The sequence below is a fragment of the Urocitellus parryii genome, chromosome 10 (genome assembly GCF_045843805.1).
Source record: "Urocitellus parryii isolate mUroPar1 chromosome 10, mUroPar1.hap1, whole genome shotgun sequence".
Classification (NCBI taxonomy): Eukaryota; Metazoa; Chordata; class Mammalia; order Rodentia; family Sciuridae; genus Urocitellus; species Urocitellus parryii.
Window position 1 is genome coordinate 348,552 of NC_135540.1, and position 16,675 is coordinate 365,226.

General features: G+C 58.6%; 1 protein-coding gene across 1 annotated transcript in view; it reads right to left on the reverse strand.

Moving 5' to 3' along the window:
• Window positions 1–16,675, reverse strand: part of Sec24d (SEC24 homolog D, COPII component) — a 97,500-nt gene that overhangs the window by 61,389 nt on the left and 19,436 nt on the right. Inside the window, exons 3-8 of the mRNA XM_026381746.2 lie at window positions 16,397–16,529; window positions 7,779–7,927; window positions 6,750–6,914; window positions 6,475–6,599; window positions 6,075–6,186; window positions 3,701–3,828 (exon numbers count right to left, since the gene is read on the reverse strand). Coding sequence (XP_026237531.2) covers window positions 3,701–3,828; window positions 6,075–6,186; window positions 6,475–6,599; window positions 6,750–6,914; window positions 7,779–7,927; window positions 16,397–16,529 — 812 coding nt within the window. The remainder of the gene's footprint in view (window positions 1–3,700; window positions 3,829–6,074; window positions 6,187–6,474; window positions 6,600–6,749; window positions 6,915–7,778; window positions 7,928–16,396; window positions 16,530–16,675) is intronic.

Consider the following 16,675-nt stretch of genomic DNA (forward strand, 5'->3'; position numbering starts at 1 on the left):
GCACCCTACTGCTGAGCCACAATCCCAGCCCCTGATCCATAACGTTTATGTGCCAACTCATCAACCTAAATCAGGAGCACCCGGACATGTGCCATGCCAATCATGTCAGGAACCCAGACCCAGGAGCTCCTCAGCCTCACCAGACACAACCCACCGCTCAAGACCCACAAAGGAGGAGCCTCCCTAAGGCTGGGCATAGAGGGACTCTGGCCCTGTCACCTTGTCACCCATCAGGGGCCTTGCCCTGGCTGATCACCACAGCAGCGAACCTCCCATTTCCTCTTCCATCTGGTTTCCGCAGGTTTCTCCTGCCCACAGTGACCACACCTGGACCACTCTAGGCTGATGCTCTGAGTGGCTCTGACCCTTAAACTGTCCTCACTGGGACCTCGGCTGTGACAGCTCCTCGGCTGTGACAGCTCTGCAGATCTGCTTCATTAACGTCCTTCTCTGACCACCTACATGGCTCTTAGGCTCTGCCTTCCTCTCTGCCTGTGGTCTCGCTCAGCACAATGGCAGCCCGGGGCTGCTGGGCTCCCGTGGCCAGCTCCTGCCAGTACCGTCCCGAGAAAGGGTGACTCCCCACACAGGTGCCAGCCCCAGAGGGGGGTAGGGCTCCAGAGCCATCGCACCCTCACGTCTGGGAATAGGACTTCCCGAGGGGCTGAGAGGAGGAGCAGCGGTCGGGTACATGCCCAGAGCGAACGTTTCAGGGACAGGCCACCAGCTGGCCGAACCTCATCTGTTCATCTCTGTGGAAAGCACAGAGACTCCAGTGCAGAGCAAGTTTTCACAAAAGGAAAATCTCACATTGCAGGAGAGACAGACAGCATTTGGCTAAACCAAAAAGCTGGAGAGAATTGGTGCTGGGACGGACGGCGTGGGAGGTCCCCAGCTCTTGAGCAAGGCTTGGGTTCCCGGCAGGAAGCTCTGGCTTCACTGGGCACATAACGCCGGTGAGAAGGTGAGGCTCTGGCTCCAGGTGAGCAGCTCCCTCTGCATGTGGCCCGGGCAGGCTTTCTCACCAGGAGAGGGCTCTGCCGGATCCCCGCTGGGAGCCGCGAGCCTGCGCAGCGCACAAACCCCATCCACTGGCAGCATGGGTACTTCATACACATCGCCAGTGTCTTTCAGAGGTTATCTCTTCTTCCTGATCATGAAAACACAGCTCTCTGCACAAAGGCCGACAGCGCGGGAGCATGCGGGGGACTCACGGGGTGCAGCACCCCTGCATGGCTGTCCCCCACGCAGCTCACCAGTGACCAGAGGCTTTGCATTCCTTCCATCTGCACGCACCTTGGACTGATACCACGCTAGAGGGCCAGGCCGCTGGGCGGCAGCAGGGACGAATGCCTGACCACACACAGGCTGATCCCGCACAGGCCGGCACTCAGGCCTGCTGCATGCATTCCTTAGATACATGGACCACAAGGAACGGCAGGTTGTCCCACAGGATGGTGGCAATGGCAGGAGGGGCCTGGTTCTCACTGTGCTGGGTCCTTCTGAAGGTTGTCATGTTGCTATGGAGGCTTGCATGGGAAGTGGCACCAGGGACCCATGCAGGGAGGGCACACACCACATGCATCAGTGTTTGCCCTGGAGAGGGAGAGGGGAAAGGAGTGGGCCTGGTAAATGGATGTGTCTACACTGAAAGAGTCACAGTTCTCTAAAAATGTTATTTTGAGAAATCTGACAAAGTATTAGCACTTGTTAACTGAGGGTGGTGTGCACTTGAGCGCTGTACTATCCCCGGTACCCTGCTCTTAGTAGTCCTATTCACAATGGCCAAAAAGTGAAAACATCCGAATCTCCATCAGTAAGAGACTAGGTGCCAGGCGCGGTGGCACATGCCTGTGATCCTAGGGGGTCAGAGGCTGAGACAGGAGGATCATGAGTTCAAAGCCAACCTCAGCAAAAGAAGGTGCTAAGCATCCCAGTGAGACCCTGTCTCTAAATAAAATACAAAATAGGGCTGGGGGTGTGGCTCAGTGGTTGAGTGTCCCTGAGTTCAATCCTAAGTACCCACCAGCCCCAAAACAATAGGAGACAAGGTGCGCAAACTGGCATATCCACACAGCAAAACCGTAGTCAGCAACAGACGAGAAGTCAGCTATGGATTCAAGAATGAATGGTGACTTTCTAAAACACTCCTGAGAGAGAGATCTGGACAAGGGTGCATCCCCTATGGCTCTAACTGTAAGAAGTCGATAAGCAAGACAAATCTCGTGTGGAAAGACAGAGAGTGGGGGCGAGGGAGGGAGGGCCATGTGAAGGACTGACGGGGAAGTCTGAGGAAACGTCTAGGCTCACTGATGTCTATATGCTCTTAGCTTGGGTTGGACGAGGAGTTTCGTCAAAACTCAATGACTACTTAAGACATGTACATTTTATTATAAATGAATTCTACCTTAAAAGGAAAAATAATCTGCAAGCAATTATTGACCACCAGTTAATGATGTGCATGCTACAGGCAGGGTGCTCACACCTGCCACTCACCTTGAAACACACCAGGAATAAAAAGGAGGTACGTGAAGGAAAACAAATGTAGTTGAACAGTTTCAGTGGAATTTAGGCAGCAGGTATGTAGACATTCATTGTGCAATGCTTTTAAGTTTTCTGTATGTTTGAAACTTTTCATCATAAAATCATGAAAATAAATTAAAATATTTTGAGTTAAAGTAGTATTTAAAATGCAGGATGGCAGCATGTTGGTCTACCTCACCTGCAGAAGGTACTGTGGTTCTGAAGAAGAGCTTATAAGCACCGTACTAAATTTGTGGGCCCAAGAAGGGAGACACCAGGTGTAACATGGGTGAGGTGACATGGACGCACTTCCTGATTTGTAAATATGAAGCCTGCCACAGGAAGGCTGATTCCAGGAGCAGCTCAGACTCTCCCTGGGACCTAACCTAGCCCAGCGATGGCAGCAGCGCTGACGCTCATGGGGCAGGGAGCAGAGATCCCAAGGGTGAGAATCCAGTGTGTGGTTCTCCTCCTCTTTCTGCCCTCGGCTGATTTGGAGTGGCTCACCACCCATGGTGCCCCAGCTCAGTGCTCTCACGTCAGCTGGAGAACCATCCAAGACAGTGGGTCTGCTGTCTTGTGCAGATAGCCCTCTTCTTGCTCAGACAGGATCGTGAGTCCCAGCTGAGGTTCTGGAATTGGTAAACTACAGAGCCAGGCCAGGAGCAATTATGAAGAATTTAGGAACTGGTAGACTACTGAGCAACAGGAAGGCCCACTGGGCCTGTTGTGGGTGCAGTGCAATGGGTCGAGCTCCTCTCCCTGCTATTGGACCTGTGTGCTGTGAGCAAGAGGGTGGCAGTGGTGTGAGCAATTGGGCCACTTCTGACCAGACCCCGCAGAGTCTGAATGTGCACTGCTTCTGTTTCTCTGCCCGACTGTACACTGGCTACACCCTTCTGGTTGTATGAACAGATGCACCACCCATGCTGCCTCCTCTTCAGTGCTCGGGAATTTGTGCCCAGGAGCTCTCGCAGCAGGCTGTAAACTGGGACAGCAGCCTGTCGTCTCCCTGGCGAAGGGGCTGTGCCAGGCCACTGAGTCGTCTCCTGGTGGGGTCTCACCTGGTCTGTCGTGTGCATGGCCACAACAGGACAAGAGGGTACCCATCAGCACGGGGTGCACAGGAGGTGTAGAATGTCCTGGAAGCACCCAGGTGATGGGGGCGCACTCTCACCTCGTCAGCAGGGGGCGTGGCGAAGGGCTGGAGGACGGCAGCCAGCGGGACCTGCGCCTGCTTGGCCAGGTCCGAGGAGCTGGGGAAGCAGTAGGTGGTGCAGCGGATGTACCGGGGACTGGCATGGCCTGAAACGCAGGAGGAACACTTGACATTCGGTTGGAAGAACTGCCCTGACATTAAATGTCCCAGAAGGTCTTTTAGGCAAGGCCGTAGTGTAAAACATGCATTCCTAAAACACGCTGCAATCCGTCTCCCAGGGAGCCCTCTGAGTTCTACTGTGCAGGAGGAGACACTGTAATGACTACTACTATTTTCCACAAGGAGGGTCTTACATGGACGCTAGGCTTAGCAAGTGTTGGGGCTCAGTGAAAGATGAAACGCAGAGGCACAGAAACCTGGAAGGACAGCATCCTGGAGATGACCCTTCACCTCCTGCCCACACTGAGCTGCTGTGAGCTATCAAGGGACACTCGGTCAAACAGGATTTCACTTTGACTCTATTTTTTGTAAAATTAGAAACTGAATTGAGAAATGAAAATTCTACTTGTACCAGGAAATTACTTTTGAGAGTACTGCAGTCTATTTTAATGTATGTTTCATTCCCTGCATACCTGGACACACAAAACTAGTTTTTAATCAATAGAAAACTAGAATCTTGAGATTTATGATGCACCAGAACCCAAAGCATGTGGCCCTCAAGGACCCTCGCCTGGCAAGGCCGGCTCTCGACGCGGCAGCAGGCTCCTCATCTTCTGAGCAAGCCCTCGTGGCTCGAAGGTTTGTGTTGTTTTTTTTTTTTAATGTTGTTTTTCCTTCCTTCTCCCCTCTCCCCTTCCCTAATAAGATCAGGAGGCAGTGTTATCCTTTCCTCCCCTAGTTAACAGCCCTGGAGCACACCCACTACAGGAAGGAGATGCCTTCTGAGATCTGGGAAGTGAACATCTCCCCACTGAACACGTGAATCCCAACAGCATCAGGGCACCCTGGGACGCCTACCAGCGCACACCTGGAGTGTGACGGAAGAACTCCCGGAAAACCCTCAGGGCCCTCCTGAAGGGAGAGCCACAGCCTTTGGACAGAGGCCTCGGATCTGGAGGAGCAGCCAGCTCTGCAGGCTGTGAGGATGCAGTGAGGTTTCTGATGGGTGGGTGGGTGGGCCACAGGGGAGAGCAGGAGAGAGGACCAGTGGAACCCACCCTCTGGCCTGAGGAACTAGGAGGCACAGGCTGCAGGAAGGGTCCTGAAGGGGAGCAAGGGGGAGATCAGCAGCCGGGGCAGGGTAGGTCCAGCTCCCATAATGCTGAGGCAGCAACCCGCAGCGCTGACAGACAGACCTGGCCCCCGAGTCTGCCGGGCTGGGCAGGTGTCAGGGCTGTGGATCACAGTGGTGTCTAAAGAACGACATAGGCTACAACTAAGGTGTATGACACTAGGTTAGAACTAAGGTGTCTAAGTATGACCTAGGGTAGAACTAAGGTGTCTAAGTATGACCTAGGGTAGAACTAAGGTGTCTAAAGTATGACCTAGGATAGAACTAAGGTGTCTAAGTATGACCTAGGCTAGAACTAAGGTGTCTAAAGTATGACCTAGGCTAGAACTAAGGTGTCTAAAGTATGACCTAGGCTAGAACTAAGGTGTCTAAATGGTGACACTAGGGTAGAACTAAGTTGTCTAAGTATGACCTAGGGTAGAACTAAGGTGTCTAAATGGTGACACTAGGTTAGAACTAAGGTGTCTAAAGTATGACCTAGGCTAGAACTAAGGTAGCGGCAAGAAGGCCAAGGGACCTCAGGAAAGGCTAGAGGAAGAGGAGAAGGAGCTGAAAGGCGAGGAGAGGGAGGAGGAGAGGTAGATGTGGAGGCCAGCCTTGGCGTGGAGTCCTGCCAGACCCCGGACGTGGGGCTCTCGCTGGGCGAGGGGAAGGGTGCACAGCTAAGGAGAAAAGTGGAGCCTGCAGCACTCCAGCGTTTGCATGTGGAATTAATTAGACTAAGAAGCCTGGAAAGCAACTGTGCCACCCTGCTAGATGACATCTCCATTTGATACAGCAACACTGGTGGAAATCCCCAGCACTTTCAGCAGCTCAGCTGAGTGCACAGGGCAGGTGAGGGGGACCACTGTAGACAGCACCACGGCAAAACCCTGGGGGCTCAGCCTGACCTGCACCTAGGCCCTCCCTCCTGGGGTAGGGGGCATGGATTTAGACGCTGGTTCAAAACAGAGGCTTCAGGAACAGATCAGGAAGCTCCAGACTGCTGGGAGCTGAGGGGGCGGTTCTCAGCTGCGCTGGGGTCCCCAGGCTGAGGGCACTGCCCAAGTGTTTGCTTCAACCCTGGTGAGAACACTCAGTAAAACCCCTGAAAACAAGTACCTTGGTCTTGAATCACACAGTCGGTGGTGACCAGGGGCGGGACCTGGCCTCTGGTATTGGTGGCATACACTTGTCCCCCTCTGGCTGCTCTGTCACTCTCGATCACCTGGATCTGAGGCGAGACACAGCAAGAGCAGGTAAAGGAAGCTGAGACCCCCATACCAGCACGGGGCTGACCCTTCCTTCTCCCACAGGGGGATTTCCGAGGCCCCCCCCACACACACACAGCCTGCCCGCTACCTGGCCTTGCCCCTCACCTTATAGCCCGCCCTCACCGCAGGCTGTGCTCTCCCTAGCCTGCCTCCTGCGGCAATGGAGACTCAGGGTCCAGACTCCTGGAGGAGTCCAGGGCGGGTGGATGCTAATGGATAAGGAGTCCTTCCAGGGAGATGGTACTCACCGGGCTGGGGACAGCATCAGGGTCCAGCTGCTTCGGGGGCTGTGGCCCAGCCATGCGCGCAGGGCCCGGGGCGAGGCCTCCAGGGTAGGACGCGGGCGCGCCCATCTGCGGACCAAAGCCGGCAGCTAGAAGAAGGGAAAGGAGGGTCACCGGCTCCTGGGCCCAGGCCCCTGCCGCAGGCTGCAGTGCGGACTCCGGCTGGCCTGGCCTTGGGATTCCACCACCCTAAAGAGAGCCACTGGCTCTGGAAACCCAGGACCCACACCCGCCCTTACCCTGCGGCGGGAAGGCTGTGCCTGCAGCTGGCGGGGGCGCACCAGGGCCGTTCAGCGCAGTGGGCGGTGGCGGCAGCACCCGCGGCCCGGGCTGCAGAATGGAGGGCGGCGCGGGCTGCGGAGGGCCTGGGAACGCGGGAGGGCCGGCGGGGACCGCGCTGGGACCTGCGGGAGACAGCGCCGCTGAGCGCAGCCTGGGCCTTGGTGCCTCACCTAGAGACGTTAAGGGGGGCACTCGGGGGCCCTGGAAAGCTCACAGGGGGCAAGAGCTGGTTTTGGTGAGAGAACAGGACTGATGTTCACCCAGGGGCATTAGCCAAGGCACGAGAAACTCTTGCTGTTTCACGTATTACTCAGGTAATCTGCACGTTTGACTAGGCATTTTCATCCTGGGCTTCGCCATCAATTGATTTCTGCAACCAGAGAGAAGGGTGGGCTGCTAACCCCCAGTCACACTGGAGAGAGCTGAAAGCAGACTGTTCCCCTGGACGTGGAAGCTGCGCTGCTTCTCTAAGAAGAGACCTTCTGGGGAGACTCAACCCAGGGCCTCCTGCACCGGAAGCAGGTGCTCTACCTCTGAGCGACCCTCACAGCTCCAAGACTTATCCAGCGAAGCCCGACTGCGGGGCAGCTCTCAGAACCTGACTGTGCCGCCTCACAAGGCCCCAGCTTCTCCTCCCCCAGGGTCGACACACAGAGTTTGAATGCACTGTGGGCAGTGAGCATCGTATTTCTATTTTGGGGATCCACCATAAACAACACAAGTTTAAAACCCCTCACATTTCTTAAAATAATCTCAGTGTTCTAATGTTTCCTCAGGAAATCAGTATTTTGGACATTAAACGTAGAGAGTGCGGAGGCTCCTGTGGTCATCTGAAGGGCCATCAGGAAGCAGACTGGTCACAGCCATACACAACACCCGTGTGCCAGTGCCCCGTGGTACGCCAGGGCTGGCGCTGCCTGAGGATGAAGAACACTCGGTCATGGGACCCCACCCGAGGCAGGCCGTGCCGACGACGAGGCTGTTACCGTGGCTGTTGAGCTGCATGGCCCCGAGCTGGCCGCCCAGCTGGGTGATGGGTGACGTGGGCGCGGGACTCGGGTAGGACGGCTGTGCAGAGGGTTGGTAGGGGGCGCAGGCGGAGGCCACACTGTGCACAGGTGCAGGGCCTGTGAATCTGAAGACAGAAAGCAGGTCAGTGCTGTCACCTCTGGAGCAAGTGGCAGGCAAAGCCAGGCAGGTGGCTGTGTGGCCAGGGGCGTGCTGTGCCACAGATGAGCCTGAGGCGCTCTGCAGAAATCGGGCGGCACCTCCCCACATCTCCACTCGCACCTTCAGGGTCCAGAGCAGAGGACACTTCTGAGGTGGCAAAGCCGGCCTGAAGTCAGCAGGGAAGCTGAGCTCACCACAGTGGTGTGTGGACCCTGCCAATGGTCAGCGGCAGGGTGAGAGAGCTCCACGATCCTGGCCACCTTCAGGACAATCCACTTACGTCCGACCAAGCTGTGAGCAAGGCCACGCAGTTCTCTGTTCCCAGGCCACAGCACATTCCCCACGAAATGTGGACGTGAGCGGAGCTGCTGGTTCTGGGCTGAGCTCCAGCGTACCTGCCTGGGGAGGTGGGGCCTGTCTGCACCGCACTCCCGCTCAAAACAGATCAATGACAACTGAGGTTCATCGGCCACAGCAGCGAGACGGTGCTCTGCACCCACACCATTGTGACTCTAGTCCTACAGTTTTAAACTTTGAGTAAACATTAAATGTCCCCAGTGCTGCGGTCTGATTGCCTTTCCCGTCTGTGCACTGGGAAGCATTCCCTAGGGCCTCACCCAGAGAGAGGCAGGGGCAGGGCCCAAGGAGGCTGGTGGCTTGCTGTGCTGGCCGGGTGACAACACTGCCCCAAACAGCACGCTAACCTCTCCTCACTTTCCTCCATCTAACTGAATGATTTTAAATAAATCTTAATATTAACCTCCAACAATTACTCTGTCGAGTGTGTTTCCAACAGCCTTCAGCCTCGCACTAAATGGGTGGAAAACGGGGGGGCTTCCAGGCGCCTCAGGAGGACAAGCTCCCTGTGGCGGGGCTTCACGGACTCCCAGGAGGGAGGCTCTGAGAGTCACAAACGGTGTCCTTCCAACCAACTGAAACTTACTCAGATTTGGATTTCAGAGCAAAGTTATCAATTTAAAAATAGAAGAGTATTAAATAGCAGCAGAAGTCACTACCTGTCAGATAGAATGAACAGGACATTTAAAACATACAAATTGCTGAATATTTTTTTCACTTTTCAATTCACTTTTCCCAGAGTCAACATCTAGGTAGGAGCCCAGGCCTCTACCCTGGCCTGTGGACTGGGGTGTGACCACAGGACGCCACCCCAGCTCACGACCCTTGGCCTTGGGACGACAAGAGGCAGCAGGAGGGCAGGACGGCCCTTTCTCTGTACAGAAATGATGTGGTCAAAGTGAAGACCAGATGGAGGTTTGTGTGGGGCTAAGAAACATCAAATACAGGTTTCATTCATTATTTCATTCAGTATCAGAAAAGGGCAGACTCACCACTGAAAGGAATGATCAATGAGAGATCACCATCGCATGATCAATAAGACATGGACTTAGCTCAGCTTAGACCTCAGCTTCTGAAGAGCTGACTGTGGCCCTGCTCCACACTTCCCCTTGAAAAAGTGCTTCTCAAGAGCCAACCGGTGCAGCGAGTGTGTCAGAACCCGGACGAGGGTCTGAGGTGGCGGGGACCGTCCCAACCACAGCAGGCAGTACTGCCGGACAGGTCCCGGAGCTGGGCGCTCAGGGGGAGCAGAGCCAGAGAGGACGCACGGGCCCTGGCCTTCCCACAGGGTGCCCCTGGTCCACAGGAGGGTGCACAGGCCCTGGCCTTCCCACAGGGTGCCCCTGGTCCACAGGAGGGTGCACAGGCCCTGGCCTTCCCACAGGGTGCCCTGGTCCACAGGAGGGTGCACAGGCCCTGGCCTTCCCACAGGGTGCCCCTGGTCCACAGGAGGACGCACGGGCCCTGGCCTTCCCACAGGGTGCCCTGGTCCACAGGAGGACGCACAGGCCCTGGCCTTCCCACAGGGTGCCCTGGTCCACAGGAGGGTGCACAGGCCCTGGCCTTCCCACAGGGTGCCCTGGTCCACAGGAGGGTGCACAGGCCCTGGCCTTCCCAAAGGGTGCCCCTGGTCCACAGGAGGACGCACAGGCCCTGGCCTTCCCACAGGGTGCCCTGGTCCACAGGAGGGTGCACAGGCCCTGGCCTTCCCACAGGGTGCCCCTGGTCCACAGGAGGACGCACAGGCCCTGGCCTTCCCACAGGGTGCCCTGGTCCACAGGAGGATGCACGGGCCCTGGCCTTCCCACAGGGTGCCCCTGGTCCACAGGAGGGTGCACGGGCCCTGGCCTTCCCACAGGGTGCCCCTGGTCCACAGGAGGACACATGGGCCCTGGCCTTCCCACAGGGTGCCCTGGTCCACAGGAGGAAGCACAGGCCGTGGCCTTCCCACAGGGTGCCCTGGTCCACAGGAGGGTGCACAGGCCCTGGCCTTCCCACAGGGTGCCCCTGGTCCACAGGAGGGTGCACGGGCCCTGGCCTTCCCACAGGGTGCCCCTGGTCCACAGGAGGACACATGGGCCCTGGCCTTCCCACAGGGTGCCCTGGTCCACAGGAGGAAGCACAGGCCCTGGCCTTCCCACAGGGTGCCCTGGTCCACAGGAGGGTGCACAGGCCCTGGCCTTCCCACAGGGTGCCCCTGGTCCACAGGAGGGTGCACAGGCCCTGGCCTTCCCACAGGGTGCCCTGGTCCACAGGAGGACACATGGGCCCTGGCCTTCCTACAGGGTGCCCCTGGTCCACAGGAGGACGCACAGGCCCTGGCCTTCCCACAGGGTGCCCTGGTCCACAGGAGGACACATGGGCCCTGGCCTTCCCACAGGGTGCCCCTGGTCCACAGGAGGACACATGGGCCCTGGCCTTCCTACAGGGTGCCCCTGGTCCACAGGAGGAAGCACAGGCCCTGGCCTTCCCACAGGGTGCCCTGGTCCACAGGAGGGTGCACAGGCCCTGGCCTTCCCACAGGGTGCCCCTGGTCCACAGGAGGGTGCACAGGCCCTGGCCTTCCCACAGGGTGCCCCTGGTCCACAGGAGGACGCACAGGCCCTGGCCTTCCCACAGGGTGCCCTGGTCCACAGGAGGGTGCACAGGCCCTGGCCTTCCCACAGGGTGCCCCTGGTCCACAGGAGGACACACAGGCCCTGGCCTTCCCACAGGGTGCCCCTGGTCCACAGGAGGACACACAGGCCCTGGCCTTCCCACAGGGTGCCCCTGGCCCACAGGAGGGTGCACAGGCCCTGGCCTTCCCACAGGGTGCCCCTGGTCCACAGGAGGGTGCACAGGCCCTGGCCTTCCCACAGGGTGCCCTGGTCCACAGGAGGGTGCACAGGCCCTGGCCTTCCCACAGGGTGCCCCTGGTCCACAGGAGGGTGCACAGGCCCTGGCCTTCCCACAGGGTGCCCCTGGTCCACAGGAGGACGCACAGGCCCTGGCCTTCCCACAGGGTGCCCCTGGTCCACAGGAGGGTGCACAGGCCCTGGCCTTCCCACAGGGTGCCCCTGGTCCACAGGAGGGTGCACAGGCCCTGGCCTTCCCACAGGGTGCCCCTGGTCCACAGGAGGGTGCACAGGCCCTGGCCTTCCCACAGGGTGCCCTGGTCCACAGGAGGACGCACAGGCCCTGGCCTTCCAACAGGGTGCCCTGGTCCACAGGAGGGTGCACAGGCCCTGGCCTTCCCAAAGGGTGCCCCTGGTCCACAGGAGGGTGCACAGGCCCTGGCCTTCCCACAGGGTGCCCCTGGTCCACAGGAGGACACACAGGCCCTGGCCTTCCCACAGGGTGCCCCTGGTCCACAGGAGGACGCACAGGCCCTGGCCTTCCCACAGGGTGCCCCTGGCCCACAGGAGGGTGCACAGGCCCTGGCCTTCCTACAGGGTGCCCCTGGTCCACAGGAGGACGCACAGGCCCTGGCCTTCCCACAGGGTGCCCTGGTCCACAGGAGGGTGCACAGGCCCTGGCCTTCCCACAGGGTGCCCCTGGTCCACAGGAGGGTGCACAGGCCCTGGCCTTCCCACAGGGTGCCCCTGGTCCACAGGAGGACGCACAGGCCCTGGCCTTCCCACAGGGTGCCCCTGGTCCACAGGAGGACGCATAGGCCCTGGCCTTCCCACAGGGTGCCCCTGGTCCACAGGAGGGTGCACAGGCCCTGGCCTTCCCACAGGGTGCCCTGGTCCACAGGAGGACGCACAGGCCCTGGCCTTCCCACAGGGTGCCCCTGGTCCACAGGAGGACACACAAACCCTGGCCTTCCCACAGGGTGCCCTGGTCCACAGGAGGGTGCACAGGCCCTGGCCTTCCCACAGGGTGCCCCTGGTCCACAGGAGGACGCAGAGGCCCTGGCCTTCCCACAGGGTGCCCCTGGTCCACAGGAGGGTGCACAGGCCCTGGCCTTCCCACAGGGTGCCCCTGGTCCACAGGAGGGTGCACAGGCCCTGGCCTTCCCACAGGGTGCCCTGGTCCACAGGAGGGTGCACAGGCCCTGGCCTTCCCACAGGGTGCCCTGGTCCACAGGAGGACGCACAGGCCCTGGCCTTCCCACAGGGTGCCCCTGGTCCACAGGAGGACGCACAGGCCCTGGCCTTCCCACAGGGTGCCCTGGTCCACAGGAGGACGCACAGGCCCTGGCCTTCCCACAGGGTGCCCCTGGTCCACAGGAGGACGCACGGGCCCTGGCCTTCCCACAGGGTGCCCCTGGTCCACAGGAGGACGCACGGGCCCTGGCCTTCCCACAGGGTGCCCCTGGTCCACAGGAGGACGCACGGGCCCTGGCCTTCCCACAGGGTGCCCCTGGTCCACAGGAGGACGCACGGGCCCTGGCCTTCCCACAGGGTGCCCCTGGTCCACAGGAGGACGCACGGGCCCTGGCCTTCCCACAGGGTGCCCCTGGTCCACAGGAGGGCGCACGGGCCCTGGCCTTCCCACAGGGTGCCCCTGGTCCACAGGAGGGCGCACGGGCCCTGGCCTTCCCACAGGGTGCCCCTGGTCCACAGGAGGGCGCACGGGCCCTGGCCTTCCCACAGGGTGCCCCTGGTCCACAGGAGGGCGCACGGGCCCTGGCCTTCCCACAGGGTACCCCTGGTCCACAAGAGGGCGCACGGGCCCTGGCCTTCCCACAGGGTGCCCCTGGTCCACAGGAGGACGCACAGGCCCTGGCCTTCCCACAGGGTGCCCCTGGTCCACAGGAGGACGCACGGGCCCTGGCCTTCCCACAGGGTGCCCCTGGTCCACAGGAGGGCGCACGGGCCCTGGCCTTCCCACAGGGTGCCCCTGGTCCACAGGAGGACGCACAGGCCCTGGCCTTCCCACAGGGTGCCCCTGGTCCACAGGAGGACGCACAGGCCCTGGCCTTCCCACAGGGTGCCCCTGGTCCACAGGAGGGTGCACAGGCCCTGGCCTTCCCCCAGGGTGCCCCTGGTCCACAGGAGGACGCACAGGCCCTGGCCTTCCCACAGGGTGCCCCTGGAGGAGAATCAGGGGCTACAGCTCTTCAGAGGACACCAGTCCTGCTGCAGTGTGGACCTCCAGCCTCTGGAGCAGTGAGTGCGAGTTCTGTTGCTCACAAATCACCCGGCTGCAGGTTTCTGCCTCAGAGACTCAAGAGGGACCAGGACAAGCACAGACTCTGCAAGGTTTGGAGGAGACACCAGGACTTGGAACCCCGTGGAGCAGGGACTGTGAACCGCTGTGACCCAATCACTGCACGCCACACTTAAAAACACACACAGAAAAACTGTTAACTTATTTTTGTTGCTTCTTTTCTTCCTTTTTCATTGAAAATTATTTTCTTAGTAGATTCAAACATATTACCTTCAATTTGGGATCTGAGTCCCTTTTGCCTCCAATTCTTCACTTCCTCATCAAAATAGATCGATTACAACTGACTGACTTCTGATCTTTTTTTTAATACCTCATTTCACTTATTTATTTTTTTTTAATGTGGTGCTGAGGATGGAACCCAGGGTCTCACATGTGTGAAGCAAGTCTCTGCTGCTGAGCCCCAACCCCAGCCCAACTTACTTTTTATCTTATAATGTAAAAAAAAAAAAAAAAACTGACTTTTAGGTTTTATTGTACTTTTAAGCTAATCCCTCCTAGTAATAACCCTAGGCAGAAAACTGTAGTACTGCCTGTGAGACACTGATTCTGCCTCAGCCAAGATCAAGTTACACATGAGTGGGTGTGATTTTCTACTTTTATCTTTGGAATTGCAGTGTTTTAAAAACAAAAACTTATATATTCAAAACTCCCAGTGGCTCAGGAGGCTGAGGCAGGAGGATCACCAGTTCAAAGCCAGCTTCAGCAAAAGCGAGGCACTAAGCAACTCAGTGAGACCCTGTCTCTAAATAAAATACAAAATAGGGCTGGGGAGGTGGCTCAGTGGTCCAGTGCCCCTGGGATCAATTCTCAGTACCAAAAAAAAAAAAGTCATATCAACACAGGACTCTGACTTAATCTTGCCTTTTTTTTTGTTTTTTTTTTTTTTTTTTAGTTGTCGGTGGACCCAACAGCTTTACTTATTTCCTCTATGTGGTTCTGAGCATCGGACCCAGTGCCTCACATGTTCTAGGCAAGTGCCCTGCCACTGGGCCACAACCCCAGCCCTAATCTTGCTTTTATCTGACATTTGAGATTTAGAAAAGCAGGATCTCTTTGATGGATCCTCTGTGTAGGAACGACAAAGATGCGATGCCGACTTCAGAAGCTGCCTGCCCCGTGCTGGCTGAGCCAGTGCTCTGCTGGGCTCACCTGCTGCTCCTGGGCCCTCGGCCTGCAGCACTGTCTGACCCGGGACAGGGAGCATGGCAGCCCTGCCGCCTCCCAGACCCACTGCCACCCCCCAGACCCACTGCCACCCCCAGTCCCACTCGGGTGGCCTCAAGTGAACCCCAGGGGAGGCGACCCCGCCTGTGGTGCCCTGGAGGCCCAGCGGGAGCAGATTCAGAGGCCGTGTGGTCCTGGGCAGCCAGACTGTGCTCTGAGGAAGGACAGGGGGCAGCAGGGACTGCCACCCGACGACAGGGTACCGAGTGCGTAGTGGTTTCCTTCCCTAGGTCACCGGAGACCAGGGACACCACGCTGGCCCGAGGTCAGGAGGCCACAGGCCTTCTGCGATGCCCACTCACAGGAGGCCACGGCTGTCCGCAGGCCTGTGGGTGCGGAAGCACCGTCCTGCAGCCAAGGACTCACTGGGACCGCCGAGGTGGCCCCTCAGAAGACCGCAGCCTGTCCTGCCTCCCGGATCTCACCTTCAGACACCATGACACGCTGAGCGTGATGCAAAGTCCAGCTCTCCCTCCTCAGCAGCCTGACCCCAGGGAGCAGGCCACTGTCACCAAGATGGAGAGGATTCACGCTGGTGCCGTGACCAAGACCTTCTCTGCCAGCCTGAGCCTGTGTCTGGAATGTCCAGACGCCTGCGTTCACAGGATGTGGGTGCTGGGCCCCCCTTGAGTCTGGACTGAGGGTCCTGCAGCCTCTCTTCCCCCGGGCAGAGCATCGAGGTGGCCCCTGGTTCCTCCCTCCCCTGTGGCCTCCGCCAGGCTTTGGGGCTAAGGTGGAGGGTGAGGCCATGCAGGTCCCTCTGACCTCCGCTCTGTGCGCTGACCACACTGAAGCCAAATGCCGCTCACCCCTGGAGTCCCCAGGCACCCTTCCTCTGTGGTCCAGGGCTGGTCTCAGTGACAGTGACCACACAAGCCCACGCAGGAAGCCTCAGGCTCCCACGCCGTCCTGCAGGACATAACTTGGCAGCACACACCTCTTACTAGCAGGAGCTCATGGCTTTGGCAGGGTCCAGGTCACACGGAGGCTCCTCCCTGGGACAGGAACCTGGGGAGGGAGCCGCCAGCGATTCTGGAGCAGTTCCCAGGTGCCCTGGCCCACCGCCTGGCTCTGTGGCTGGCAGCAGGAGCTCAAAGGACAACAGAGGTGTTTCCAACAGGGAGGGCCTGACGCTGGCTCTGGTCCCCAGGGACAGTCCCCTGTGAGTGGCAGGTTCTGAAAACTGAAGCGTCTCACACCTGGGCTCCTCAGCCCCTCTAACTGCTCTCTCAGCTTGCTGCAACCACAAGTACAAGGTTTGTTTCCTTACTCCTCTCTGCCGAGGGAAACCCCTCACACATAGCCCCGGGCCTCACCCGGCTGCAATCAGATGTGTACTTCAGACTATTTATCGAGCACTCATTGGCACTGCGCTCATCCTGTGAAGGACCCAGGAGAGTAGGGCAATTTAAAGTTTAATAGAGACCATAGGCATCTAAAGGAAGGGCACAAAGTCCTAAAATACTGAATATAACCCCAAACTGAATCATGTGGCATGGAGACCAGTAACTTGTATCTATTCTGGAATATCCCTTTCCCCTGACTTTTCCCAGGGCTTTGTTTCTGGGTAGTTTTCCAATAGATCTTCCCAAGGAACGCACTCCATGCAGAGCAACTTTCCTCCACGTGAACATCAAGCACACAGGGCACCGCCCGGGAGACTGGAGTGTGTCCACACAGGCTGGAACCCCCCGCTCACCTTTGGGGAGGCAGGCCTGGAGCGTTGGAGGCGTGAGGTGCATTCTGGCCAAACTGCTGTGGTCCAGGAGGTGGGGAAGGTAGCATCACCCCAGGGGCAGCTGCCCCCAAAGGCCCTGGTGGCTTCATCATCCCTGCAACAGAGAGGCATGGTCAGACGCTCGTTTGAAGGCAGAGAGAACAAGGTGAGAGAGCCACAGCAGGACGGGCGAGGAAAGAGAGCAGCAGTCAGACAGAGCCTCTCTCTGAGGCCTGCTCATCATCACAGTGATGCAGACTG